This window comes from Rosa chinensis, chromosome 4 (assembly GCF_002994745.2).
Source record: "Rosa chinensis cultivar Old Blush chromosome 4, RchiOBHm-V2, whole genome shotgun sequence".
In the NCBI taxonomy this organism is placed as follows: Eukaryota; Viridiplantae; Streptophyta; class Magnoliopsida; order Rosales; family Rosaceae; genus Rosa; species Rosa chinensis.
The window spans coordinates 58,266,298-58,294,125 of record NC_037091.1 but is presented as its reverse complement, the minus strand read 5'-3'; the positions used below and the strand labels follow the sequence as shown (position 1 = coordinate 58,294,125).

The window sequence follows — 27,828 nt, the reverse complement described above, 5'->3', positions numbered from 1 at the left end:
CAATGGACATGCAATAATCATCAAAAGTCTTTGATGTAAACTCCCCAGCATTGTCTAATCTTATAGACTTAATGGGATGATCAGGGTGGTGAGCCCGTAACTTAATTATTTGTGCTAGGAGTTTAGCAAATGCAGCGTTCCTTGTGGACAATAGCATGACATGTGACCAGCGTGTCGATGCATCAACCAATACCATAAAATATCTAAATGGTCCGCATGGTGGTTGAATAGGTCCACAAATATCACCTTGGATTCTTTGCAAGAATGGTATATTTTCTTTAGTGTCCTTTGCATAGGATGGTCTCGATCCTAACTTTGCTAAAGAGCAGGCTTTGCAGAACGGATAATGGGCTCCAGAAACAACCAATGAGGATTTTGGTTGAGCCATGAAGTCACAATGGACTTTAGAAGTCGAAATTTGAGTCAGAGGAGCAGAGGTGGCGTCAAAGCCACCCTTGAGCCGCAGGGGGATGGCGGCGCCGGCTAGTGGTGGCCGGACTTGAAGGGGGAAGGCGCCGTGAGGCGCAGGTGCTCCTCCTTGATCCAAATTTCGAGTTTTACTTCCTTTTGTTCTGAAAAAGGGATGTCCGTGTGAAGTCTTTAATATACGGATCATCATGTCACGACCTGGGTGTCCCAAACGGTCGTGCCAAAGCCTATACGTGTCGGAATCCCATAAATCATCTCTCATGACATGGTTGGATTCAATGACTCGAATAGTGATTGCATACAACCCACTAGAGCGACACATAAGTTTCTCTAATACTCGTTTATGTCCGTAGTCATTAGAGGTGATGCAAAGGAACTCTTGTCCATTCTCACAATGTGTTTCCACATGAAAACCATTGGCTCTTATATCTTTGAAATAATAAAGTTCGAAAAACATGTCTACGACATGAGATAAAATAAATCGATACTTTATTAATAATATCCAATGATGACACCAAAGTTTCGTGACCATAATCTAATCCAATATAAAAATCAAATCGTAGACAAATCGTAGTCACTCTATCCGTTCGGTAATTTCAATTTAGTTGTGACCAAGTAAGGTAAGGCGAGATTTTGGTGGAGCGTTGCTCACTTTTAAAACCGTTCTCTCAGATCAAACCTTGCCTAGACATCACAAGTACTCTTGAGTACGCCTAGAGGGAAAGAGTTAATACAATAAGTCATTTTATTGATTTAAGGCATAATTTCCATTACATAATTCTTGGAAAAGTAAGGGACTATACTAATCAAAATCTGCAGCATCCTTGTGCAATTCTTTGTCAGATTTGAAGTCCGCTATGGTGAGATTGACGTTGGCATCATCACCATCTTCTTCTATATTTTCGGCAAAATTGGCTTCATGCTCTCTGAAGTCTCTAAATGCCTTGTAATGCGCAGCCAATTGTTTGCTTGCTTTGCATTGTTTGAACCAGTGCTCACTAGATCCACATCGATGACACATGTCATTGTGATTTCCTCCCTTTAATTGAGGTGCATTGTTTGCACTTGGGTGGCGTCCCCTATAGGAGTTGGCGCCATTCCCACGGCCTTGGGTGGTTCCTCCACGTCCTGGAGCCCCACGGCCTCCTCTCCCACGTTGCCATGTATTGCCACGTGATCGTTCTTCATTCTGACGAGTACCTTCCTTTGTAGGGCGGTTATATGGACCAGAACGTCCGTTGTGTCCCTTATTCTTAGGGTTCCGCTCCTTGCGCCCTCCTTTGGGTGCATTATTATAATTCGCCTCATGAACGCTCTTAGTTCCGATAGGCCTTGAATTATAATTTCTCACGAGGATATTATCATGCTTTTCAGCTACAGACATAATATTAATTAGCTGATGAAATCTCGTGAGCCGTCCAGTATTGAATTCAGTTCGGTATTGCTTTGATAGCAAAATAGCTGAGACGGGGAAGGTGGAGAGAGTTTTCTCAATTAGTTCTTGCTCTGTGACAGTTTGTCAACAGAACCCCAACATGGTTTTGAGGCGAAGAACTTCTGAATTATATTCAGCTACGGACTTGAAATTAGTAAATCGTAGATTGTTCCATTGAACTTTCAAGTCAGGGAGGAGGGTATCATTTACATTACCAAAACGCTCCTCTAGTGCAACCCATAATTCTCTAGCATCCTTGATTGCCATGTACTCCAATCGGAGTGATTTATCCATGTGGCGCCTTATCAAAATAAGGGCGGTGGCATTATTCGTAGCCGTACGCTCGAATAAGAGATCTGGATTTGGTGCCTGAATTACGGGTAGGATCCCTTTTGAAGTGAGATGATTCTCAACATCCGTGACCCAACTATGATATTCAGAGCCAGTTGAGTCAAGGATAGGAAAGTCAAGTCTTGACATCCTGAAATAAGAAGAAGAAATATATTAGTCTCGGAGTTAAAACTTCCACGACGACTAAATATTAAGATTTCCGAGCTATGCTACCAAGAAATAGATTTCCAAGAAAATTGGATTAGACCGAAACAGTGATGTTTAAATGGTCAAAATCTATGCTCACGAACGCTCTTAGTCCGTAGCTTACGAACGCTCTTAGTTCGTTAAATCGATGCTTACGGACGCTCTTAGTCCGAAGTCTTACGAACGCTCTTAGTTCGTTAAATTGCGTGAATCCCCACGATTCCGCTTTTCAAGAATCGAACCCACGTTATAAGAAAGGTGGGATGTAGAAGAAGGGAGGTTTTCAAGTCCCCGAGAAAAGAAGAAATATTTAAATTTCGAATTATAGGAACTTCAAAACTTACTCTTTTGAATACTTACTTGTTGAAAATTCGGAGCAGATTCTGTTCTGAACAGCTTGTACTTCGATTGGTGTACAGATCTCAATATAACTCCGATAAGGCTGAAATTCGGAGGTTAGATGGAAGAGACAGATACGAATAACTTTGATGAAGAAAGTTTTTCGATCTGAGCTTCCTAACTAGACGTTTCGAGGCTTGAAAGAAGACGGATGTGCACAGGAACGGGAAAAAGATGCAGTGGGTGTGCGTTGGCTTGTTTGCGCAGCAGTGATGCTTCGATGGCAGCAGGCTGGAACGCAGGGCTGCAGGAAGGGGGGCAGCAGGGGCTGCTGTGCAAGGTTGCAAGCGCACGGGCGCGCGGGCTGCAGCGAAGGCTCGGCTAGCTCGGGCTAGGGGCTGCTTTGTGAATGAGTTTTGGTTTTCTGTTTTGTGGTTAGAGTCGTGCTGATAACTTGTTTAAGGATATGTGTATTGAGAGAGATTGATGAGAGAATTGTGTGTATTATTATTGAGAATAGGAGCCCTATATATAGGGATTACAAAGTGCTAGTTCTAATGTTACAAGGAATACCAATCCGTGTAGGATTGGGAAATCTAGAACCTTCTCTCCTATTGCTACTCCTAGTTTGATAAGGCACACTAAATCGATATTCCTTCAACACTTTTGAATTTTTTTCTTCCATTCTTTTTATTCTGCATAGTAATATTGAGTATGTCAAAACACGTTACTCAGTTGACTAGTGCATAAAAAAACTAAAGCATATTAGTACAGTTGCAAAGTGGAAATGGTAGTAATGTGAAATTTATCAGAATATTAACATTGACCGTGCATTTGATATGTACATTCCTTCAAGCCTTTTACCTAGAACTGGTATGTCTAATTGGATGTATTCTTTCTATCAGTAAAAGAGTGAACACAACTTTAACCCATCTAGATACTTGAAATCATTTATAAGGAAATATAATAGAATGGGAAAGAAATCAGCAACTTGTATTAGATGCAGTAGACACAGTGCTACGCCATTTTTGGGTCACGGATTTAGGTGAAGGTGATGGCTGTATAGTTCTCATCCCAGCATCTTCAAATGCCCCCCTTAAACTCTCTGGAACATTGTTCCTGCTTTCAATTAGCTTCAAAGTCTCCAAAACCTCAGACATGGTAAGGCCTCATGTTGTTGTCCTGCTGCAAACATTGAAATGCCAACTCTGCTACTGCAATTGTCATCCTTTTCACTTCATTATCTGACTCAAACCCAAGAGATGAATCTAACAGCTCATTGTATAATCCTTTTCGAATCTTGTTTATGTCTAAGTTAGATAAATTGATCTCATCCCGCTGCCTAGTTATATCAACTGCTGGCATAGACGTTATAAGCTCAATGAGTACAACCCCAAAACTATAAACATCACTCTTACTAGTTAGCTGGTAACATTGATGATACTGTGGGTCAACATAACCAGGGGACCCTGGTGGAGCAGTTGAGACATGAGTGATGTCAAGGGGGAAAATCCGGGAGAGCCCAAAATCTGCAACTTTTACACACAAATTGTTATCAAGGAGAATGTTGCTAGTCTTCACATCACGATGCAAGATATCAGAAGCATGGAAGTGAGACAATGCATAGGCAGTTTCTATGGCAATGCTCATACGAATAGGCCAAATGAGTAAACCACGGTGTGCTAGGTCACCATGGAGATGATCAGCAACAGTGCCATTGGGAATGTATTCATACACAAGGAGGAGCTCACGGCTGCGGCGTGAAGTGCAGCCATAAAGAGTGACTAAATTTTTGTGGCACAGGCGGGTGATAATTTCAATTTCATTCATAAACTGTTCCTCTCGTTTGTAGTTGTGTTCGTGTAAGCGCTTGACTGCAACTTCTCGGCCATCTTTGAGTTTGCCTAAATTAAATGGATGAAAGAAAGGCCGTTAAGTAAGCTGCTGCAGATACCATGAAACATTTGTCTCCTCTGTAATTCTCTAACACAGATAAGCTTCTTGTTTTTTGCTTTGATAACAATAACACATGCAGAATTCTCAACTCTTCATGGTAAATACAGTTCCAAAACCCCCATCTCCAAGTTCCTTTTTGCTATCAAAATGATTAGTAGCTTCTTCAAGTTCACTATAGGCAAAGACTGAAACACCAAAGTAGGCGCTGTCCCCTTCTAGGTCTGAGTTTGAGTAGGGATGAGAAGAAATGTTCCTTGAAAGGAAGTTTAAAGAAACACGCTTTTGTTATTTTCCTAGCAGAATAAACAAGCCTCCTACAAGAAGTGTAGCAACTCCAATTCCAATACCTAGACCTTAAAGAGAAATTGATTACTGTGATTGCAAGAAATAAGAAGTAATTTACCCTGCTTAGATATTTAATCCTCTGTTGAGGCACTAATGATTTGATTACCATGCGCTACATGTCATAGCTTCAGGAGATTAAAGATATCGATCTTACCTATTCCAAGCTTCAATCCCAAGGTTTTTCCTGTACCATAAATTTGCAAAAATAAGTGTTGTTAGCTAAAGCAAAGATCGCATGGAATTGGTCAAGAAAAAGCAAGATAATTCGCAACTGAATAATAGATTTGAGAGAAATTGATGAGAGAATTGTGTATCATTATTGAGTATTGCCCTATATATAGGGATTACAAAGTACATGTTCTAATGTTACAAGGAAAACTTAATCCAAGTAGAACTAGGAACTCTAGAACCTTCTCTCCTATTACTACTCCTAGTTTGATTAGGCACACTAAATCGATTTTCCTTCAACACTCCCCCTTGTGCCGCTAAAACTTGGTGGTGACGCTTCATCCGTTGCCTCGTTAAAAACCTTGCTCAAGTGAAAAACCCAGTGGGACAAAAACTACTTCGAGGAGGAGAAAAAGAGTGCAACACGTCCTTCATTCTTTGAGATCAAACATGTAGACATCATAACTCCCCCTGATGTCGATATCTCCCCCTGATTGCTACAATCGTGGGAGTTTGGATAATTTTCTCAATCCGATGCTCTTCACATGTTTCTCGAAGGTGGATTTAGGTAACGACTTAGTGAATAAGTCCGCTACATTATCCTATGATCGGATTTGATTCACTTCAATCTTTAGAAGTGATTGTTGCTGCTGATTATAAAAGAACTTAGGCGATATATGTTTGGTGTTGTCGCCCTTGATGAAACCTAACTTCATTTGTTCAATACAAGCTGCATTATCCTCATAAATGCGTGTAGGTTCATCTGTGGTAGACTTCAAACCACAACTTCCTTGAATATATCTAATTATAGACCTGAGTCATATACATTCACGTACAGCTTCATGTAGAGCAATAATCTCTGCATGATTTGAGGAAGTAGCAAAAGGGTCTGTTTTGTAGACCTCCAAGATATCGCAGTGCTTCCCATGGTAAAGACATAACCCGTTTGGGAGCGACATTTGTGAGGGCCAAAGAGGTACCCTGCATCAGCAAAACCCATCAAAACATCATTGTTGTTTTGATGGAGGGGAGTAGGGAGACGCCGGTCACCATGGACCGCGGCAGCACCGGCAACATGGTCGGCGACCAACTCTTGGACGGGGGATTTTTGCCTTTTGGGGTCTGATCCCAAATTTCCGTCATTCATTTTCTCTCTGTAGGGATAGAATAAGCTGATATCAATCGTACCTCTTAGGTATCGAGAGATTGTCTTTACACCAATCCAATAGCGGCGTGTTGGCGCAGAGCTATGTCGAGCTAACAAGTTCACTGCGAAGGAGATGTCCGGTCTTGTGCATTGAGCTAAGTACAATAATGCGCCTATTGCACTTAAATAGGGCACTTCGGCCTCTAATGATTCTTCGTCCTCATCCTTTGGACGAAACGGATCTTTTCCAGGTTCAATACTACGGCTGATCATGGGAGTACTCACAGGCTTTGCTTTATCTTCATTAAAGCACCTTAGGATTTTATGAGTATATGAAGACTTATGGATCAAAATCTCATCACTACGGTGCTCGAGTTCTAAACTAAGACAAAACTGTGTTTTCCCAAGATCTTTCATCTCAAATTCGGATTTCAAATATGTAGCAGTTTCCTTTAACTCATCTAGAGTTCCAATTAGGTTCATGTCATCGACATAAGCTGCTACAATTGCAAATCCGGAACTTGTTCTTTTAATGAACACGCATGTGCATATTTCATTATTAATATATCCCTTCCCAATCAAGTAGTCACTTAGACGGTTATACCACATCCGTCCGGATTGTTTTAATCCATATAGTGAGTGTTTTAATCTTATTGAAAACGCGCTCCGTGGTTTAGAGCCACTTGACTTGGGTAATTGAAGTCCATCTGGAACCTTCATATATATCTCTGAATCTAGATCCCCATAGAGATATGCTGTAACCACATCCATAAGCTGCATGTCAAGTTTTTCAGAAACTACCAAACTGACAAGGTAGCAGAACGTTATAACGTCCATTACGGGAGAATATGTCTCCTCGTAGTCGATTCCAGGGCGTTGTGAGAAACCTTGCGCCACGAGGCGGGCTTTATATCTATCTACCTCATTTTTCTCATTACGCTTTCTAACAAAGACCCATTTATATATGGCCAACAGGTTTTACATCTGGGGGTGTCTGCGTTATGGGCCCAAACACCTGTCTCTTTGTTAGTGAATCCAATTCAGCCTGGATCGCATCTTTCCATTTAGGCCAATCGTCTCCTCGTTGACATTCTTCGACAGAGCGAGGTTCGATATCATCATATTCTATAATTCCTTTTGCAACATGATATGCAAATGCATCATCAATAGCCATAGAATTTCTATCCATCATCTCATGTACACTAGTGTAATTCATGGAGATCTCTCTATTCTTTGGAATTGGTTCTAACATTGGAGCGTCCCCCAATGATGTCTCTTGGACATAACCATAATCCAGAATATCCTCATGAGATGGATTATTTATATCGATGATTAATGGATTATTTTGTGCCAAACTCGCTTTCTTTCTTAGTCGAGAATCCATCCAACCTATAGGCCTCCCACGCTTCCTGGCAGGAGCCATAGGTCTAGCCACAACGTCACCATCACTATGAGAGGGGACGTTGGCGCCATGCTCAGTTGCCCTTGAGATGGTGTCATGTCCTCTAATTTTAGGGACATCAATCTTTGCAGGCACGTTTGCTGCAGGTATATGTGATCTCGTCACTTTAGTGATATCAGAAAATGCATCAGGCATCGATTCTACACGTTCTGAAGATCGAGAATTCTCCGCACTTCAATTTCGGACTGTGCGGTTCGGGGATCAAGATGAGACAAAGTGGGGACAGACCACGACAATTCCTGTCGTTCCTGTTGAACATTTATGTTCTTATCTCCCTCTAACGACGGGAAGACTGTCTCATCAAAGTGACAATCCGCAAATCTAGCGGTGAAAAGATCGCCTGTCAAGGGTTCTAAGAAGAGGATAATCGTTGGAGAATCATATCCAACATAAATGCCTAATCGTCTTTGAGGACCCATTTTGGTGCGTTGTGGTAGCGCAATTGGCACATAAACTACACACCCAAATATGCGTAAGTGTGAGACATTAGGCTCATACTCAGTCACCATCTGGGACGCAGAAAAGGGTTGAGTGGCAGTAGGCCTCAGACGAATAAGCACAACTGCATGCAATATTGCATAGCCCCAAGCAGAAATATGGAGATTGGTGCGCATTACCAATGCTCTAGCGACCATTTGTAGTCGTTTAGTGGCGGTTTCTGCGAGAATATTTTGGGTGTGAACATGAGGAACAAGATGTTCAACTTCAATCCCAATGGACATGCAATAATCATCAAAAGTTTTTTATGTAAACTCCCCAACATTGTCTAATCTTATAGACTTAATAGGATGATCAGAGTGGTGAGCCCTTAACTTAATAATTTAGGCTAGGAGTTTAGCAAATGTAGCGTTCCTTGTGGACAATAGCATGACATGTGACCAGCGTATCGATGCATCAACCAATACTATAAAATATCTAAATGGTCCGCATGGTGGTTGAATAGGTCCACAAATATCACTTTGGATTCTCTGCAAGAATGATATATTTTCTTTAGTGTCCTTTGCATAGGATGGTCTCGATCCTAATTTTGCTAAAGAGCAGGCTTTGCAGAACGAATGATGGGCTTGAGAAACAACCAATGAGGATTTTGGTTGAGCCATGAAGTCACAATTGACTTTAGAAGTAGAAGGAGGAGTCAAACAATGGTCCATGGCGTCAAAGCCATGTTGTTGCCATAGGGGGTAGACGGCGCAAGCCCTAGGTGGCCGGTCTTGCACAGTCTTGGCACCGTGAGGCGGAGGTGCATCTCCTCGAACCAATTTTTGGTTTTTACTTCTCTTCGTTCTAAAGAATGGATGTCCGTGTGAGGTCTTTAATATATGGATCATCATATCACGACCTGGGTGTCCCAAACGGTCATGCCAAAACTAATATGTGTTAGAATCCCATAAATCATCTCTCATAACATGATTGGATTCAATTATTCGAATAGTGGTTGCATACAACCCACTATAACAACACATAAGTTTCTCTAAGACTCTTTTATGTCCGTAGTCATTAGAGGTGATGCAAAGGAACTCTTGTCCATTCTCACAATGTGTTTCCACATGAAAACCATTGGCTCTTATATCTTTAAAGCTCAAGAGGGTTCTTTCAACCCTAGGAGCGTAGAGAGCTTCAGTGACATTAATGATTGTGCTATGTGGCAACAAGAATTGAGCTGGTCCTCGACCATGAATTAATTTAGATGACCCTGCCATCGTAGTCACTGAAGATCGAGTAGGCGTCATCTCAAGAAATAACTGCCTATTTTGAAGTATGGTGTGCGTAGTAGCACTATCCACGAGGCATTCTAGCTCTCTGGGAAACATACTTGAATGAATAAAGTTCGAATCAAAATCGACACTTTGTTTCAATGAAAGCCAATGATTACTTCAAAGTTTCTAAATTTAATCCAAAAAGGATAATCAAGTTTAGACAAGTAGTGGTTACTTAATCCGTTTGGTAATTCCAATTTGGTTGTGACTAGGTAAGGTAAGGCGAGATTTTGGTGGAGCGTTGCTCACTTTTAAAACCGTTCTCTCAGTTCAAACCTTTCTTAGACATCACAATTACTCTTGAGTACGCCTAGTGAGAAAGAGTTATAACCACTATCTTTGTTGATAGTTTCCAAATTTTTGGATTTGGATTGAAACCAATGATGTTTATTTGGTCAAATTTTTATGCTTACGAACGCTCTTAGTTCATAAAAATTGATGTTTATAGACGCTCTTAGTCCGAAGATTACGAACGCTCTTAGTTCGAATGTAGCGTGAATCCCCATGATTCCGCTTTTAGCAAATCGAACCCACGTTACAGAAAGGTGGGATGTAGAAGAAGAGATTTTGTAAGTCCCTGAAGAAAAATAAAAATAAATTTAAATTTCAAAAACGGGAACAACTTACTAGTGAAAACTTACTCATAAATTTCGGAACTTGAAATTCTCAATACACACGCGTGTTGATGCAGACGTGTAGGATTGCAGGCGTGCTATCGATCCTGGGTTGGGGATTGCAAACTATCTTTCAATCCCTGCTATGTGGCCGATATAGGTCTGGCCAAGGTAAGCCAAGGAGCTGGCCGACGGATGCTTGCGCAGGGGCACGTAGACGCTGCAGGGGCAGACACGCAGATGAGGCTAGCGTGGGCTAGGAGCTGCTGCAGTGATGCTTGAAGGTGGCAGCGGTGGTTTTCAAGGATTTTTGGTTGATATTCGGAGCAGATTTGCCTCTGAACAGCTTTCACTTCGATTAGTGTACATGTCTCAAAACAACTCCGATAAGGCTGAAATTCGGAGGTCAAATAGAAGAGACAGAGACGAACAACTTTAATGAATGAAGAATTTTGATCTGAGGTTCCTATGAGGACGTTTCGGTGCTCTCAAGAAAGCTGATCTGTACAGGAATGAGCGTCCTGCTGTGCTGCAAGGGCAGCAGGCGTGTGGTGATGCTGCAGGGGCAGTAGGCGGCACACGGGTGCGTAAGGACTGTAGGGGCAGCAGGGGCATGCCGGTGAAACGGTGATGTTGAAGAATTTTCTTTTTTTGGATTTTTGATCTCAAGGTTAGGGCTCGTGCTGATAACGTGTTTAAGAATAATAGATTTGAGAGAATTGTGTATCATTATTAAGAATATTAGCCCTATATATAGGGATTACAAAGTACATGTTCTAATGTTACAAGGAAAACTTAATCCAAGTAGAACTATGAACTCTAGAACCTTCTCTCCTATTACTACTCCTAGTTTGATTAGGCACACTAAATCGATTTTCCTTCAACACAACTATCATTAAAAAAGGTCTACATCTTTAGTGAGAGTGAAGCATAGGAAATGGATGATAGCATGAAAGAGAGAAAACAGCGTGTCATGTAAACTTGGCAAGCATCTAATTTGAGACATCTACTCCTAATATATATATATATATATATATATACACACAGATCCTATCCAGAGCGGAGCTCCGCTTTGAAATTAACGTGTGAAGTTTAAGTTTTGGGTCACTTTTCGGTCGCATATCCACATCTCGACCGTTCAGTTTTTAGGTACTAGTGTATAGATCATCTCTGCAAATTTTCAGCCAAAATGATGATCGTTAAGGCATTGATAACTTCCTTAAAGCTAGTACGGTTGAGGTTGACAGATTCAGTCCGTCCATTGGTTTAAGCGAGTTAGATACCTTAACGATCATCAATTTGGCTGAAAATTTGCAGAGATGATCTATACACTAGTACCTAAAAACTGAACGGTCGAGATGTGGATATGCGATAGGAAAGTAACCCAAAACTCGAACTTCACACGTTAATTTTCAAAGCGGAGCTCCGCTCTGGATAGGATTTGTATATATATATATATATATATATATATATATATATATACACATACCTCCTTTGGAACATTTAAATTTTCCGTTGACAACCAGTCATCTCTGCCTTTTCTTTTTTCGTAACATTGGTAACACTCTCTGGTTACTTGCACTTGAAGCGAGAACACAGTAGTCAATGGTAAAAGAGTAGATTGATTGGAAAGTATGGGAATCTGAGTGATTGAACATGGTGGTGGTGGACTTGGTATACTTTTATTGTATAACGTACAGTAAGTATGCTTAGCATTGATGCAGCCAAAGGTAAGATCGGCATGAGATTTCAGGGAGGTGTTGCATTTGAACAGGGTCAGATTGTTGGTGAATAATAGATCAAAGAGTGGAGAAGGGCTGGGAAGACTCAAATCATCAATAATTTCATCACTGCAGTAATCTATTGGCAAGGGCTTCACTAGCCCTTTGTCGTTGATATGAACCGAATTTGTTTGAGAAATGCTATCAAAGTCATGCCAGTATCCTCCCTCTCTCAGTTGGATCTTCGGACTCAAAGGGTTGGAGCAATAGACTGTGTACAGCCTCCATTCAGGAGGATGTGAACTATTTTTGAAAGGGAAATGAATATAGCCTACCATGTCATTGCAGTAGTAGGATGGACACTTCCTCATCCCCTAAAAGTGGTGAAGAACTAGAAGATGACTGAGAACAGAGTACATATAAAGAGAAACTAGCAACAAGCTCTGTCAATTGTACTTGGGTGAGAGAGCACGAGTTTCTGTATTGTTACTTGTTCTCTTGTGCAGGCTTGTAATCTATAGATACCTCTACTAGCAAGGCTAGTTTGCTATCTCACCAAGCATAAGTAACACCCTCTTTGGGACACCCACAAGCCATGGTGAGGCCCAACCGAGACATGCATCTTGTAGCCCTATGTTCAAGCTACGCTACGGTATCCCGAAGTCGCAAATCCGTCGCCGGGAAGCCACCTTTCCGGCCTTGCCAACATGCCCTCACAACTAGGCTTTCTAGACTAGAATAGTGGTTTTGCATCCCACATCTAAGAAAATGTAAAGGAGAAGCATTCCTTCACTTATAAAAGGAATGCCTCCTCCCACTTAAAGAAAAGGCTGATTACATCTCTTGTAATCTTGTTAGGCCGCAAGGCTCGACACACTAGTACACATTCAAGTGGACGTAGTTTCCCGCTAAGGCGGAAGACGAACCACTATACATCTCGTGTCACTCTCTCTCTCTCTCTCTCTCACTCTCTTTACTTATCGTTAATTAGATCCCCAACGGATCCAAACATTAACATTGGCGCCGTCTGTGGGAAGCCAACACAAAGGCTTCGTCACTTACCACTAAGTTAAGTCATCTTAACATAATTTTTCTTTGAGTTGTATAGTTGATATTTTTAGCGGCAACTTGTGCCATATGCCAAATCAAGGCTGGTCAACTCCGAACAAACGCGGTCAACTCAGTCAACGCTACACTACCTGAAAAAAAAATCTGCCAATTTGCTCTGGACACCCAAAGGTCCACTTTGGCGTTCTTCAGTCATCATCAGCGCCTCCGCTGAACTGTACACCGCTAGCCACGCACTGCTGGCTAGGAGCTCTGCTCTAATAACCATCCTCCGCTAGCTGTTGTCAACAAGCTCCACCAACAGGCAACCGCCGCACAGCTCCGCCAATAGCTCGCCAACGCTCCTCCAACCGCTAAGCAGGGCCCCGCGAGGAACTCATGTTCTTCGATCAGCGCCAACACCAACAAGCACAGCTCGTTACAGCCACCAAGCCCCATCATCTTCGGAGTCAAAATCTGGACACCAGGCTCATCCACGATCAAATCAGAAACCATGTTCAGCAATTGATGTCTTCATCATCAGCACGGCCAAGTGCTAAAAACCTCCTCACCTCTGGCACAATAGCAGCCAACCGCTGAACTACGCCTCCGCTGGGCTTCCCACCTCCGCTGACTCCAACAGTCCGCTGCCACATCAAGCATATTGGGCCTCCGCTGACTCCACCAGTCTCCGGTGCCACATCACCGAGGCCAACGGCAGCGATAGGCGCCGCTAGCAATCATCCGCCAAGCTTCCTTCACTCTTCAACAGCGCTGTGCCCCACTCCAGCTGGCCACGTTATACCTCCGCCGGCAAAGCACCGCCGACCATGACCCGCTGATGTCCCAAAGCTCCGCTCCGCTGGACAAGGGCTCCGTCCGCCAAAGAATTCGGCCGAACTCAAAACCGCCACTGCATTGCAGCTCCGCCGAGCTCCAGGTCCGCTGCACTTCATTGGATCAAACCAAACTTGAGGTCATCTCAGTTGATCAACCAGCCCCAGCTATCCGTACAGGTCTCCAGCCCAGAGTTCCGCTAGCCACATCGCCGCTGGGCTTCACCGCTAGGAGTCACAGCTGACCAAAGCTCCTCTACCGCCAGTAAAGCTCCGCTCCGCCGAGCATTACCGCTGGCCAATCACCGCTGAGCAGCACCTCCGCTGAGCAGCTGCAAAATTCCAGTCCGGTCCTCCGCCGACTCTCCACTGCACACTGCACAGCTAGCTACAAACACCGCCAGGACACACCAGCGGCAAAACCTCCGCCGAGATCGTCCACTGGGCATCACCACTATGCTCCTCTGCCGGTCATGCTCTAATGGATGCGAAAGCCAACCACCGCTGGCGTCCTCCGGTAACCATCACCGCTAGCCAAGGTTTCTCCGCTAACCATCAAAGCTCTACTCTGCCAACAGGCAGCGGCCTCCCCTGGCATTCACCACTGGCCAAGCACCGCCGAATATCACCCATGGCCCCGCTATTGCAAACCGCTAGCAAACAACGTCGCCAACCTCCGAGCCTCCGCCGAGCCTCTTGTGCTTTTGATATGCTAATGTCTTCATCTTATCAACATAAACAATGCCACCGGAGCCATCCAAACTTTCCAGCTGAACAACCAGAACAAAGCAACAGGAAACGGAAACTTTATGATTCAGAACCAGACTGTTGGATCATTTACTAGCAGTTTGAATTGTTCACAAAATATTGAGCAAGTTCTCTGTTAACTTGGAAATTGGAAATGGAAGACTAGGTACTATAGGTTGAGATGATGAAGACTTGGTTCTGGGTTCAATGCTTTGATAACACTGTTGTTCGGCCGGCTTTGAAGACTTGGCGTTGGGGTCGGTCTCTATTAACATCCAATTTTAAAAGAGAGATAAATGTTCAATGAAAGAGTACCTCAATATAAAGAGTATAAATACAAATCCTTTCAGTATCATACAGGTCCAAAACTTAAATGATAAATAGTATAAGGCGGACCAAAGTCAGAAACATTCCAAGCCAAACTGCAAGGAGATCTATAATGGGACACCATGATCATAAATATATGCAAACTATGAAGTATGAACACAAATAACAATTGATTATATTTGTTTAACATAAAAAGAAGAAAAAAGAAAATAGCAACTACAAGATAATTCTATCTACTTGAATCTGCAGATGTGTTGATTGATGGAAAGTTTCAAGTTTGAAAAGTATCAGGCACTGGCATTAGGTGTAGTAGACCTAGTGCTAGACCATTTTTCCATCACGGAATTTGGTGAAGATTGTGCCTTCATGTTCTTCAACGACCCAATCCGGTCACAATCTGGTGAAGAATATGGCTGGATAATCTCTCCCATCCCTGCATCACGGAATGCTGCGTTTAGATTCTTTGGCACATCGTTCCTGCTTTCGATTTTCATCAAAGCCTCCAAAACCTCACACATGTTAGGCCTTGCATCCCTATCCTGCCGAAGACACTGAAAAGCCAAGTCTGCTACTGCAGTTGTCATCCTTTTAACTTCAGGATCTGACTCAGAACCAAGACATGAATCCACCAGCTCACAGTATAAGCCATTTTGAATCTTGTTTATCGCTATGTTAGACAGGTTGATTTCATCCCTATGCCTTGTTATATCAACTGCTGGTAAAGATGATATAAGCTCAACGAGAACAACCCCAAAACTATAAACATCACTCTTGGGAGCTAGCTGGTAGCATTGGTGATACTCTGGATCAACATAACCAGCGGTCCCTTGTGGAGCAGTTGAGACATGAGTGGCATCAAGGGGGAAAAGCCGGGAGATCCCAAAATCAGCAACCTTAACAGAAAAGTTGTGGTCAAGGAGAATGTTGGTAGTCTTCACATCTCGGTGTACTATATCAGAAGCATGTAGGTAACACAATGCGCTTGCAGTTTCTTTGGCAATGCTCATGCGAATAGGCCATGAAAGTGGGCCTGTGGCAGATCGGTCTCCATGGAGATGATCAGCAACAGTGCCATTGGCAATGTACTCGTATACAAGAAGGAGATCACGGCTGTGGCGTGAAGTGCCTCCATAGAGGGTGACTAAATTTTTGTGGCGCAGATGGGTAAGAATTTCAATTTCATTCATAAATTGTTCTGCACGTCTGTAATTGTGCTCGTATAATCGCTTGACTGCAACTTCTCGGCCATCTTTAAGTTTGCCTAAATCAGATAGACCAAACAGGTAAGCTGCTGCACATGGTGTTCAATTTACTTGCCTAATGTAGCTTAAAGAAAAAGAAATTAGCAGAAACATAGAATGCTTGCTCTTACCATGATATACAATTCCAAAACCTCCATCTCCAATTTCTTTTTCACAATCAAAATGATTAGTTGCTTCCTCAAGTTCTTTGTAGGTGAAGAGTGAAGCACCAAAGTAGACGCTGCGCCCTTCTCTGTCTGAATTTGAAATGTTCGTGGATAATACCAAGTTTAAAGCACATTTTTGTCTGTAACACCACGGAATAAAGAAGCATGCTGCAAGAAGTGTTGGTACTCCAAGTCCGATACCTAAAGCATACAGAATTACAGATGAGAGAGATCAACTTTTAACCAGAGGACTAAAGAATGGGGTAACATACACTTGAAAAATAGTTTATTCCACTGGTTGCTTGAACGAGACAGTTGAGTTTGATCTAGGACTGGGAAAAGGCTAGATTTCCTACTCACAGTATTTACTATATCTAACAGCCTTCCGGCCAGTGGCAAAAGCTTACAAAGGATGTGTCTAAAACCTTTAGCCAGGGATTTGGGGACGAGAATATGCTCAGTTACAAGGTTCCAGTGACAATTTGTATTGGAAAGAACTATGGTGTTATTCAAAGCTTGTTCATATCATGATATGAATATGATACTGTATAAATAATTGAGTTCAATCAAATAGATTTCAATTGAAGAGATATTGCTCTTACCTAGTCCTAGCTTCAGCCGCTTGTTTTCTTCTGCAATAAAAATCGAAAGTAAAATGTTGTTAGCTACAGAATAGAAGACAATGGCCTAGTTCAACAAAAAAGAGACAACAATCATTTGAAAACTCTTTCGAGTTTATGTGTTTGCATCTTTGATTCAAAAACTTCTCAATAAACTGCATTTCTTTTCTCAGAGTCATATTCCTTGAAGCAACGGAATTGCATCAAGGCATGGCAGAGAAAGAACAAAGGCTCATGTTTGGCAACCAATTTTGTGTACGTATATTAAGATGGATCGTATACCTTTTAGTGCGACTGAACAATCAGATTCTCCCTCGTGTGCCAGGCATATGCCTCCTCTATCATAGCATTTAGAACATTTTTTGGATACTGTCACTTGAACGGTGAAGTTAACAGTGAGGTTAGAGTGATGTTGATTCAAAGGATACCAACCCGGAAGACGGGGGAGCTGAACAACTGAACACAGCGGAGGAGGTATTGGTGTATGATTGGAAGAATTATAATAATAGGTATGGGAAGCACCTCTGCAGCAGAGTTCAAGATCCGGATTAGTTGGGTTCGGCGTGTTGCTGCATTTGAACAGGGTCAGATTGGATGGGGTGGACACATCAGATATTGGAGAAGGGCCGGGAAGACTTAAATAGTCGAGGCTTTCATCATCGCAGGAATCTCTTTCCAGTCGCTGCTGAAGCTCTTTGTCATTGATCGAGATGATCTTATTCGACAGAGATAAGCTTTCAAATTCATGCCAGTATCCTCCCTCTTTGAGTTGGATCCTTGGAAAGCCTTCAGAACAATCAACAGAATACAATCCGCATTCACGAGGATGTTCCTTATATCTGAAAGGGAAAGAGATGTTGCTACCGTTACAGAAGTAGGGTGGGCAACGTCTGTAGTTTCTCTCTGCTTTAGCAGGGTGAAGAACAGCAAGATTAGTGAGAAGAAATGAAATAAATAAAGTGAAAAGAGCCATCCAAGAATTCCCGGCTGAACAACAAGCACAACAAAACTGTTGAAGAAGAGTTTTCTCTTAAGATGTTGGTAAGTAAATTTCGTAACACGCTAGCTTAGTTGACTTGGAAATTGGTAATGGAAGACTTGGAACTTCAATTGGGTGAGGTAGTTTCCTCCTCATCTTCAACATTGACTAGTACCAGATAGACCTCAGGTCTTGACTCTTCAAACAATGATATAAGACTTCATTGTCCACTGATGTAAGCTCGCCTGCTTCTATAGCCAGATTCCAATCTCTATTGCTGAGTTTATACTAGAGATTCATGAACTACAATGTTGTCATTATCCTCACAATACCTAGCAATTATTCAAGTAATTCTCTTCTGACCGAAACTCATAGAAGAGTCCAATTCTGGAAGAGACTAATCAGGCTATGTTCAATCAGAGTGATTCAAACATATCACCTTTCACTGTCATACAGTCCAAGAGGACTAAAGCTTAGTTGATTAATATTAGACGAACCACAAGTATGCATTCAAAGCCAAAGCCAAAACTCCAGGAGATATAAATGGGAAATCATGGTCTGATATTTATGCAAAATATGAACATAATGACAATTTCTCCATTTAATATATACATTCCCTCATGCCTTACCTAAAAGTGATGTGCCTAATTGGATATGTTTTCCTATTCGTCAAAAATCAAGTAGATGAGTAGAAACCATATATAACCCATCTAATTGAATCTGAGATATACATTCATATCATTTATATGGGAGTTCAAAAGAAATCAGCAACTGGCATTAGGTGTATTAGACCTAGTGCTAGGCCAGTTTTGGGTCACGGAAATTGGTGAAAATGGTGGCCTCATGTTCTTCAACAACTGAAGCTCATCACATTCTGGTGAAGGTGGTGGCTGTATACTCTTTCTCATCTCAACATCACCAAAGTCCTCCTCCAAATTCTCTGGAACATCTTTTCCACTTTCAATAATCTGCAAAGTTTCCAAAACCTCAGACATGGTAGGCCTTGCATCATTGTCCTGCTGCAAACATTGGAAAGCCAACTCTGCCACTGCAATTGTCATCCTTTTAACTTCATGATCTGACTCAAACCCCAGACATGAATCTACCAGCTCACTGTATAAACCTCTTTGAATCTTGTTTATGGCTATGTTAGACAAATTGATCTCATGCCTATGCCTAGTTATATCAACTGCTGGCAGAGATGATATCAGCTCAATGAGGACAACTCCAAAACTATAAACATCACTCTTACTAGTTAGCTGGTAACACTGGTGATACTCTGGGTCAACATAACCAGGGGTCCCTTGTGGCGCAGTAGAGACATGAGTGACATCAAGGGGAAAAAGCCGGGAGAGCCCAAAATCTGCAACTTTAACACAGAAATTGTTGTCAAGGAGAATGTTGGTAGTCTTCACATCACGATGCACAATATCAGAAACATGGAGGTAAGACAGTGCATTGGCAGTTTCTATGGCAATGCTCATACGAATAGGCCACGTGAGTAAACCATGTTCTGCTAGGTCGCCGTGGAGATGATCAGCAACAGTGCCATTGGGAATGTATTCATAGACAAGGATGAGTTCACGGCTGCGGCGTGAAGTGCAACCATAGAGGGAGACTAAGTTTTTGTGGCGCAGACGGGTGAGAATTTCAATTTCATTCATAAACTGTTCCACACGTTTGTAATTGTGCTCGTATAAACGCTTGACTGCAACTTCCCGGCCATCTTTGAGTATGCCTAAATTAGACGCATTAAAAAGCCTTTCAGTAAGATAATGCAGATAGTATTAAACTTCATTCATCTCTTTAATTGCCTAAAGCAGCTGATAAAGTATTTTGTTCTAAACAAGACAAACACAGAATGTTATCTTACCATAGTAGACAGTTCCAAAACCTCCATCTCCAAGCTCCTTTTCACTGTCAAAATGATTAGTGGCTTCTTCAAGTTCCTCGTAAGTGAAGACCGAAACACCAAAGTAGGCGTTGCCCCCTTCTAGGTCTGATTTTGAGTAGGGCTGAGAAGAAATGTTCCTGGAGAGTATGTTTGAAGAAGCAATTTTTTTTTTGTAACGCCTGAAAAGAAACAAGCATGCTGCAAGGAATCCAAGGAGTGCTGCACCTCCAAGTCCAATACCTATTGCATACAAGTGAAAGAGGTCAAGCTTTAAAACCAAAGGACAACATGGATTACGATAAATCAGCTTAAAAAGTAGTATACATCACTGGTTACTTGGACGAGAAAATTGAATTTGATGAAAGGTATGTTTTGAAGCCTAGGTAAGGATTCAATTTATTTCTCCAACGTGTTTAAGAATATAAGGGCTGAAGACAGGAGGCATCAAAAGTGGACTACTGTCAGTGCAAGAAATTTTGAGTTATTCAAAGCGTGTTCATTCTATAATTTGCTTAGAAAAGTAATCCTCTGTTGAGGAATGGTTTGGTTTGCACAGGTTCAAACACTTGTTACTTGATGCTATTCATATCAATTAGATATTCAATTGAAGAGATCTATCTTACCAAGTCCTAGCTTCACAGCCACATGTTTTCCTACAAATAGCAAAAGCTGTTGTTAGCTAAAGCAGAGAAGATTGAAGTGGCATAGATAAACATTCCACAATAAGACGATAAATTTGGCCTACAATTAGTCCCTACAACAGATTGCTTCCTATTTCATCAAGAATATCGCTGGAGGAAAGGAATTGGAGTATGGCAAGACAGAGTAAGACAACCGGTGATGCAAGTGCAGGAAGCATCTACTTTTATGCACATAAATTTCGATGCATTTACCTGCTTTGGCACATTTGCCTTCCTCCTCGTCATCGTGGCATATACCTTTTTTTGCAAGGGAACAATTGAATTGTCCCTTCTCATTCCAGCATTTTTCTTGTGGGGGGACACATTTGCCTTCCTCCTCCTCATTGTGGCATATACCTTTTTTTGCGAGGGAACAATTGAATTGTCCCTTCTCATCCCAGCATTGTGGGTAGGCACATTTCAATTTTCCCTTGTTATCAAAGCATTTACCTCCTCTATGATAACAATGATCACATTCTTTGGTATTTCTCACTTGAAGGGAGAATTTAGCAGTCAATGCAGAACGATTATAGACATTGGGACGGGAATCTGGAAGTATGGGAATCTGAATGGCTGAGCAATGTAAACTATCATTTGATATAGTATAGTAAATATAATTTACACTCCTGCAGGCATAGTTAAGATACTTGTAAGGAGTTTTCTCCTGGGTGTTGTTGCATCTGAACAGGGTAAGGTTGTTTGTGGATGTATGGAGGATGGGAGTAGGGCCTGGAAGACTTAAATCTTTGAAAACATCATCATCACAGGTATCTCCTGCTAAGCGCTCTATACGCTCCTGAAGCCGGCTGTCATTGATAACAACGAAATTTGATCGAGAAATGCTTTCCAATTGAAACCAGTATCCTCCATCTTTGAGCCGGATCTTCGGATTATGGCGGTCAGAACAGTTGACAGTGTACAATCCGCATTCAGGACGACTCTGTGTTATGTTTTTGAAGGGGAAGAAGATACTGCCTACTATGTCATTACAGAAGTAGGCTGGACAACTATCGGCGAAGTACTCATCAAAAAAGAAACTCTCAGTGGAGTAAAGAAGCAGAAGATGAGTGAAGACAGAGAAAATAAACACAGCCACGGTAGCCATCCAAGAACTTCCGGGTGATCCTAGAACAAATTATCACTAAAAGAAAAACACCTACTTCTGTGATTCAGAACAAGACTGTTGAATATATTACTCACTTCCATTCTTTCATCACAAATATAGTGGGAGAGTGCTCTGTTTAACACGCTAGTTGACTGGGGAATCAGATAGGAAGACTCATAACAAAGGAAGAAAGAAGAGCAAGATGTGGGACAACCACCTCTGAAAAGCTTGACAAACACTGCTGATTGGCTGGCTTAAAGCCTTAAAGCCTTTGCGTGAGTGAGTTTCCTTGCCAACTTCCCCATTGACCCAGGGCACTAGGTAGACTTGACTGACTCCTTGACTCTTCAAACCGAGATATTATTCAAAATGAAATCATGGCCTTAAGAAAGAAAACCCTTACAATTTGCAACTCCTCTGAACCACTCATATTACGGCAGACGTGAACCATGCTTTGGGGCTCTTTTGGGTATTTATTTGTGTGAACAAGCCGTGAAAATCATCGCGATCGATTCTGGTTATAACGTTCACTTCAGGGTATGCTAACGGAAGTCTTACTCATAATAAAGTAAATAAACTCATATTTGATACTGTTGGTTTGGAAAAATTTTATAATGTTTCAGAGTATTGAAATTATAAAATCAAAAATTGTTAAACTAGTCATTATTTGCAATGTGTCATACCTAATGTGTTAATTTAATAGTTTCTGACTCTGAATTGTAATACTCCTTGACACTATGAAATACACTCCTATTGGGTGCAAGGAGAAGAGGCACAGGGAGTTTGAGAAAGAAGTGTCTGATACCTGAAGGAATTGTCAAATAATTCTGGTCACTATCATTTCCCATATTACAAGAAAGAATATCAGCAGTTGCATTAGAAAAACGTAATACAAATGTGAACCTTGCCCAATTGTCATGTTCCGGCGGTTTTGATGGTGCAAGTAGGAGAGTTAAGAGGAAAACTTGTTCATAAGGGTGGTGTTAGTCGTAGATGAAGAAAACCATTTGTCCTTTCTTTATATATTGCCCTCTTGCTTGGGGCTTCTTCAATCTAATGGAGATATCTTCCCTTTTCTGGTTTGAAGCTTAAACGGAACAAATCGTCTACTAGATGAACGAAAGGTTTAAAAGCCTTTGCTGGTTCTTGAAAATTAGATTAAAAATAAGAAGGCAAAATGTAATCACTCATGATGAGACTAAAGACAGAAGGCTCTTGTTAGAAAAATTGACCTTCTAGCATTTCCAAAACTGAAGATTCCCGGCCAAGCTTTTATCCTACTTTGTTTCACTTACTCAAATGTTACAACTCTGCAACCAACATTCTAGAGAGTCTAGTGTTGAAAAACCTCATACTTCCTTCACTAACTTACTATCAGAAATTAATTTTAGTTTAATAAAATCAAACTGCAGTTTGAAGACATTAGCAATCCAACAACCTAATTTGGATTGGTCAGAGTTGAAGAGTATCAGGAACATGATATCATAAAGATTTGGTTGCTGGCAGCCCTTGGCTAATCAAAATTATACAGTTTCGTTATAGACGAACTTGCTACTTAGCTCCTATACTAGCAATACAGCAGGACATTACTCAACTGTTGTCTTCACTAATGTATTGGGCCTCAACTCCTAACTTAGACATGAGTCCACCTTCTCTTGTGGACATAGGTGAAGCTTTTAGATGATCTCGAAATTAAAAATATAGTTCAAAGATCCTATAGGCATTGACCAAGGAAACCAAAAATATTCTGCTTTTAGTTTTGTCGACATTGTATATATGTCAAGATAAAATAAGCGAGAAGATACTTTGCATTCCTAATTCAATCTAATAAGGGTCATCATTCTCATTACACGTTTCTACAACCTTCTTAGTTTCAAACACAAGGAAGACTTGAAGTTAGTGCACCGTGGGTCAATGGCACTCAGATTTCTTATGACTCCGTCTCTCTGCATTTAACCAGCAGAAAGTCATCGGAGACCATCATGAACTCCAATTGCCAGATGGGGTAAGATTCATCATCAAATTACTTTGATTCTGAGAATGTCTTCAACTACTTTCCAGATTCAGTATCTTGAACTTTATGGGATGAAATATTGTATCGACGAAGCTGGTTTAATTTTCAGGAGTCTTTAGGTGAAAGATACAGTCACACCTAATAGGTATCAAAATACAACTGGCAGAGATAGTTCGCAGGGGTTTGGTCAAGAATGGCTGGTAAGGAATGACCAGCAAATTGGTGGTTCAAGTGGCATTGAATGTGTCATATAGCAGTAGGTTTAAACTTTAATCTTCTTGCTCCATAAAAGGACTTTTCTTCCTTAAACAAGATTTGCTCTAGTGGTTCTCTGAAAATTATCTGATAAGGTGATGTTACTACAGAATAGTGGAAACTGTGGAATATTGGGTTCTGCTTACCTACTTTCATCCTTTTGTGATCCACAAATGACTCTACGTGTGCCATAGAAACCAAAAGGTTGAACAAAAATGGGAAGCATGAGGTACCAACACCACTAGCTTGGTGCACTAATAGTAAACGCCTACCTACAACAGTACAATGGGATCCATCCACATCTTTTTTGTATCTCAAAGTATCCTTATCGCAAATTGATGCTCTTCTTGCTATTCTTGAAATAGGACTACTTAACCTCTAATACTAACACTTCTAAGTTCTAATCTAACCTCTTATATATTAAAAATCTTATATTGATTCTCAATTATTATGAATACTGTCTTTGGTATCTTTCTCCTTAATTATGTACTTGTTAGCTAGCTAGTTGACAAATCTCTATTCAACAACCGCCTGATTTACTTGTTAGACTAACCGACCTAATAGCATGAATTAGACACCTCCCTATCATCAATGGTAATAGTTCCCATGGCAGCAATAATCTATCTAACAATGAACTCAAAAAATTCACAAACAGAGGAAGAACAAGAAGGAAGATACATGAAGGACTAACCTTTACCTTTACAGCTGACAGCATGAGGCCTATCTGGGCAGAAACAGCTGAAAAGATACGTCTTGAAATCGAAACCACACTTTCCTCCACTGTCTCTGCAGCGACTGCAGTCGCTTGCAAGCCATTTCAGCATAAACCCTCTTCTCAACGCGTCTGCTACTCCCAACTCATTCCCAACATTACTTACTGATTCAACCGGAGCCACCACCACCACTTTGCGTCCGCACTTGTCAGACACATCATCAAACAGTTGGTCATCATCTCGAGGCAGCGCCAAAATTGAAGTAGTAGTCCTACTGCTTGGCTCAAAGCAGCCAATCTTGTACTCTAAAAACGACTCATCAACCAGAGAAGAGTTGCAGTAGAGCAAAACGATCTCTTTTTGATTCGGAACAAGGGCATACTGAATAGTAGGAAAGGTTAAGTTATGGACTAATGGAATACAAACATCTGCGTTTGAGTTTGAAAAAGCAGCGTTTGAAACCACAAGAGTTTGGTTTTGGTAATTGATATTGTGGACTAAGTACTCATTTCCAGCCAATTGGAGAGTAGGGTATCCACCTTCTTCATTATCATTGCAGGAAAGCTGAAACCCCGGAGAGCCGCAGTAGTCTTCTTGCAGGCCTGGGATGTAGAACGGAAAGCTTATGTTTTGGCCGCCACATGTCCTAGGCACACTGCAGTTTTGGTAGTGAGAGTCCACCGCAAATGAGGTTTCTGATAAGAGAAAGACAATGAGAACATAGAGGTTTATGAATTGGGGGAAGAAGAACAAGTTTTGATGATTCATTTGGGAGCTTGCAATTTTTGGCAAAGACGATGAAGCTGGTGATGATAATATATATCAATATTGAGAATTGTATATGAAGGAGGATGATATGTTTGACTGGATGATAAGGCAATTAAAGTCTAAGGCAGCTCTGACAGTTGACACTTTTTTTTTAGGGCGGGTTCGAGACTTTGAGCCATATGATCTGCCTCACATCTTAGACCCTTTGAATTTAAAGCTGGATCGGATTGCCTAGATATTATGGGCCATATTCTAACAAAGTCATACAACTTGACCACTCTATTAATTCAATTCAACTCTCTGCATCCCCTTCTTCACAGGGCCAAACATCACACTGGAAAATGGAAATAATACAATTTCAAACTGGGAAATTATCCTATGATTAGCATGAAGAATATGAGAAATTGTTACAGGTATTATATTTCTAAAGTATAATCTTTATATTAATTGGAAGAAAAGAAAAAAAAAACCACTACTAACTTAAGCAAAGGATTTGGTCACTTATGCACCACATATTATATAAACAATTTCTCTCTCTCATTTTCTCCGTTCTGGTATATTGTTTTAATTAGTGCAGATATTGGTTTCAGAACGAAAATTTTACTATTTTAGGATGATGACCTTAGCAGCCGTCAATGCTTTTCAGTCTGCAATTTTTAGTTCAGATCCCAAATCTATATCGAAGTATACAATCGTTTGGAAAAAGCCGCCTAACTGAACCGACCACTTGAAATAAACTACACAAGTCAGAAGATGCAAGATTCGATATTACCTATTTTTGTTTCTCCTGTTAGTTGTTCCTATGTTTCTTCAAATGTTCGTGTCCCCTTGCTTTTGTTCCTCTAATTCTTAGGCGATACATTTGTTTTATGGGACATCACCAAATCACATAAGAAATATGGAATATTTATGCACGCGTCCTACACAACCGTGGTCCACATGAACCATGGTCCATATTAGAATTTTTGTGGTGCTCTGGGTATGTTAAATGCATTAAGTATTACCAATAGCAACATATTTAGGATGTGTGTGTTTATTTCCTTTTTTTTTCTTTTTTGTCATCCTTAATAGCTTTAATGGGATCAGTTGTGGTCTTAGAATTCTCTTTTTTTTTTCTTTTTTTTTTTATCGGGAGTGAGAGGTAGCAAGTCACCTCAGTTACGTTAGCGAGTTAGTAACACACTCACCCCGTCAATATTCGGACCAAGGTCCACGAGAGTATCCCAGCAGACTAATCTCCCACCGCAGGCGCACGAACCCGAAGGCCACTCAAACCTGCTGGCCACAAACTGGTGGCAGTTGAGACTCGAAGTCTAGACATGAGGGTTCCATATTAGTCAGCTCGACCAACATTACCACACCAGGTGGTTAGAATTCGTTGTTATTTTGTTCAATAAAACCGTTGATGTAGTGCAGGGATCCAAGGATCTAAACTGGCTTTTGAATCAAGATTACAGTACACGCTCATATGATCACTTTGAAGTTTGACATGTAGAGTTTGTACGTGACTATAGAATGTTGGTAGTGATCTCAATCCTCTTTAAAGCCTCTGAAACCTCGAGCATGGTAGGCCTCATATTGTTGTCCTGCTTCAAATACTGAAGAGCCACTACTAGAAAAATGGCCTCAGACATCGGCCAAAAACCGATGAGAAAAAGAATCTCGACCGATGTCTTAGTGGGTGATGAGAAAGATCCGGAAAATCCAGACATCGGTTTTTAGCCGATGTCTAGTAACATTATACACATCGGTTTCTCATTATAAATCGATGTAAATACGTTTAAATGATAACAAACTTGTATGTTCATATATTGTCAAACCCTCATTTTATTGCCTTTAATGCTTAAAGAAATATAGATCCTACAGCATAACTATGCATTTTAACATCGTTATTCATTTAAGAAACGATGACTGATACTATTTCACACATCGGTTTTCTAGTCTTCATCGATGACAATACTTAAACTGGACATCGATCTCTATCTAAAACACGATGTGCACTAGTTTGTGGCACATCGGTTCCAACATAATAATTCGATCTCTTGTGGTTAATAGGACATCGATTTTCATTTTGAGACTGATGTATTTCTCTCAATGGACATCAGTCTTTATGGTTATAACTGATTTAAACTTTATGTATAGACATCATGTTCTTTAGATGAGGATGATGTCTGCAAATTTACGAAGCACAAGAAAGTACAACAGAAGATATATATATATATATATATATATATATATATATATATATTCACCAGAGTCAAACTATTCTTGTTTTGAAGGACTAGAGTATTCAGACTACAAAGACCTAAAGGAAACATGTCTGCAAATTTACTAAGCACAAGAAAGTATATATATATATATATATATATATATATATATATATATATATATATATATATATATATATGACTTCTTGTTTTGAAGGACTGGAGTATTCAGATTCCGTCACTTCCGATGAGGCAGTAGATGACATGGAACTGCTAGCAATTGCTCCATTGCTTATGCTCTTTGATGCTACTGCAGGG

General features: G+C 40.9%; 3 protein-coding genes across 8 annotated transcripts; all 3 read right to left on the bottom strand.

The window, feature by feature from the left end:
* Window positions 1–3,723: 3,723 nt before the first annotated feature.
* Window positions 3,724–4,660, bottom strand: LOC112199653 (LEAF RUST 10 DISEASE-RESISTANCE LOCUS RECEPTOR-LIKE PROTEIN KINASE-like 1.1; the record flags this gene model as incomplete). Its single annotated transcript, XM_024340631.2, is given in 2 exon segments — window positions 3,724–3,903; window positions 3,905–4,660. Coding segments are annotated over 2 exon segments (936 nt in total), but the record flags the coding sequence as incomplete, so codon positions are not given.
* A 10,177-nt stretch (window positions 4,661–14,837) lies between these two features.
* On the bottom strand, window positions 14,838–18,009 carry LOC112197853 (LEAF RUST 10 DISEASE-RESISTANCE LOCUS RECEPTOR-LIKE PROTEIN KINASE-like 1.1). The gene is made up of 4 exons (XM_024338752.2): window positions 17,178–18,009; window positions 16,878–16,907; window positions 16,240–16,476; window positions 14,838–16,128 (listed from the first exon to the last, which is right to left on the bottom strand). Exons 1-4 carry the CDS (start codon window positions 17,866–17,868, stop codon window positions 15,155–15,157), a joined length of 1,932 nt encoding a protein of 643 aa, XP_024194520.1. The 5' UTR covers window positions 17,869–18,009; the 3' UTR covers window positions 14,838–15,154.
* Window positions 18,010–18,428: 419 nt separating this feature from the next.
* On the bottom strand, window positions 18,429–25,443 carry LOC112197852 (LEAF RUST 10 DISEASE-RESISTANCE LOCUS RECEPTOR-LIKE PROTEIN KINASE-like 1.2). 6 transcript variants are annotated; one of them, XM_024338747.2, is made up of 4 exons: window positions 20,662–22,140; window positions 20,392–20,421; window positions 19,748–20,008; window positions 18,430–19,612 (listed from the first exon to the last, which is right to left on the bottom strand). In XM_024338747.2, exons 1-4 carry the CDS (start codon window positions 21,551–21,553, stop codon window positions 18,639–18,641), a joined length of 2,157 nt encoding a protein of 718 aa, XP_024194515.1. In that variant the 5' UTR covers window positions 21,554–22,140; the 3' UTR covers window positions 18,430–18,638. The 6 variants fall into 6 exon arrangements, with proteins under 6 accessions (XP_040374286.1, XP_024194515.1, XP_024194517.1 ...); XM_024338749.2 differs by lacking the exon at window positions 20,662–22,140 and adding an exon at window positions 24,514–25,443 and having other exon boundaries at window positions 18,432–19,612; XM_024338750.2 differs by lacking the exon at window positions 20,662–22,140 and adding an exon at window positions 24,520–25,443 and having other exon boundaries at window positions 18,432–19,612.
* Between the last annotated feature and the right edge of the window lie 2,385 nt (window positions 25,444–27,828).

What these genes read in the sequence shown, in the direction of transcription:
- LOC112197853 (XM_024338752.2), bottom strand. Translation starts at nt 17,868, where the DNA reads ATGGCTCTTTTCACTTTATTTATTTCATTTCTTCTCACTAATCTTGCT. An exon ending in TTGTTCAGTCGCACTAAAAG is followed by an intron (nt 16,908 to 17,177) that starts GTATACGATCCA and finishes TTTTTATTGCAG; the next exon opens with AAGAAAACAAGCGGCTGAAG. An exon ending in TTTTGGAATTGTATATCATG is followed by an intron (nt 16,129 to 16,239) that starts GTAAGAGCAAGC and finishes TATCTGATTTAG; the next exon opens with GCAAACTTAAAGATGGCCGA.
- LOC112197852 (XM_024338747.2), bottom strand. Translation starts at nt 21,553, where the DNA reads ATGGCTACCGTGGCTGTGTTTATTTTCTCTGTCTTCACTCATCTTCTG. An exon ending in GGCTGTGAAGCTAGGACTTG is followed by an intron (nt 20,009 to 20,391) that starts GTAAGATAGATC and finishes TGTATGCAATAG; the next exon opens with GTATTGGACTTGGAGGTGCA. An exon ending in TTTTGGAACTGTCTACTATG is followed by an intron (nt 19,613 to 19,747) that starts GTAAGATAACAT and finishes CGTCTAATTTAG; the next exon opens with GCATACTCAAAGATGGCCGG.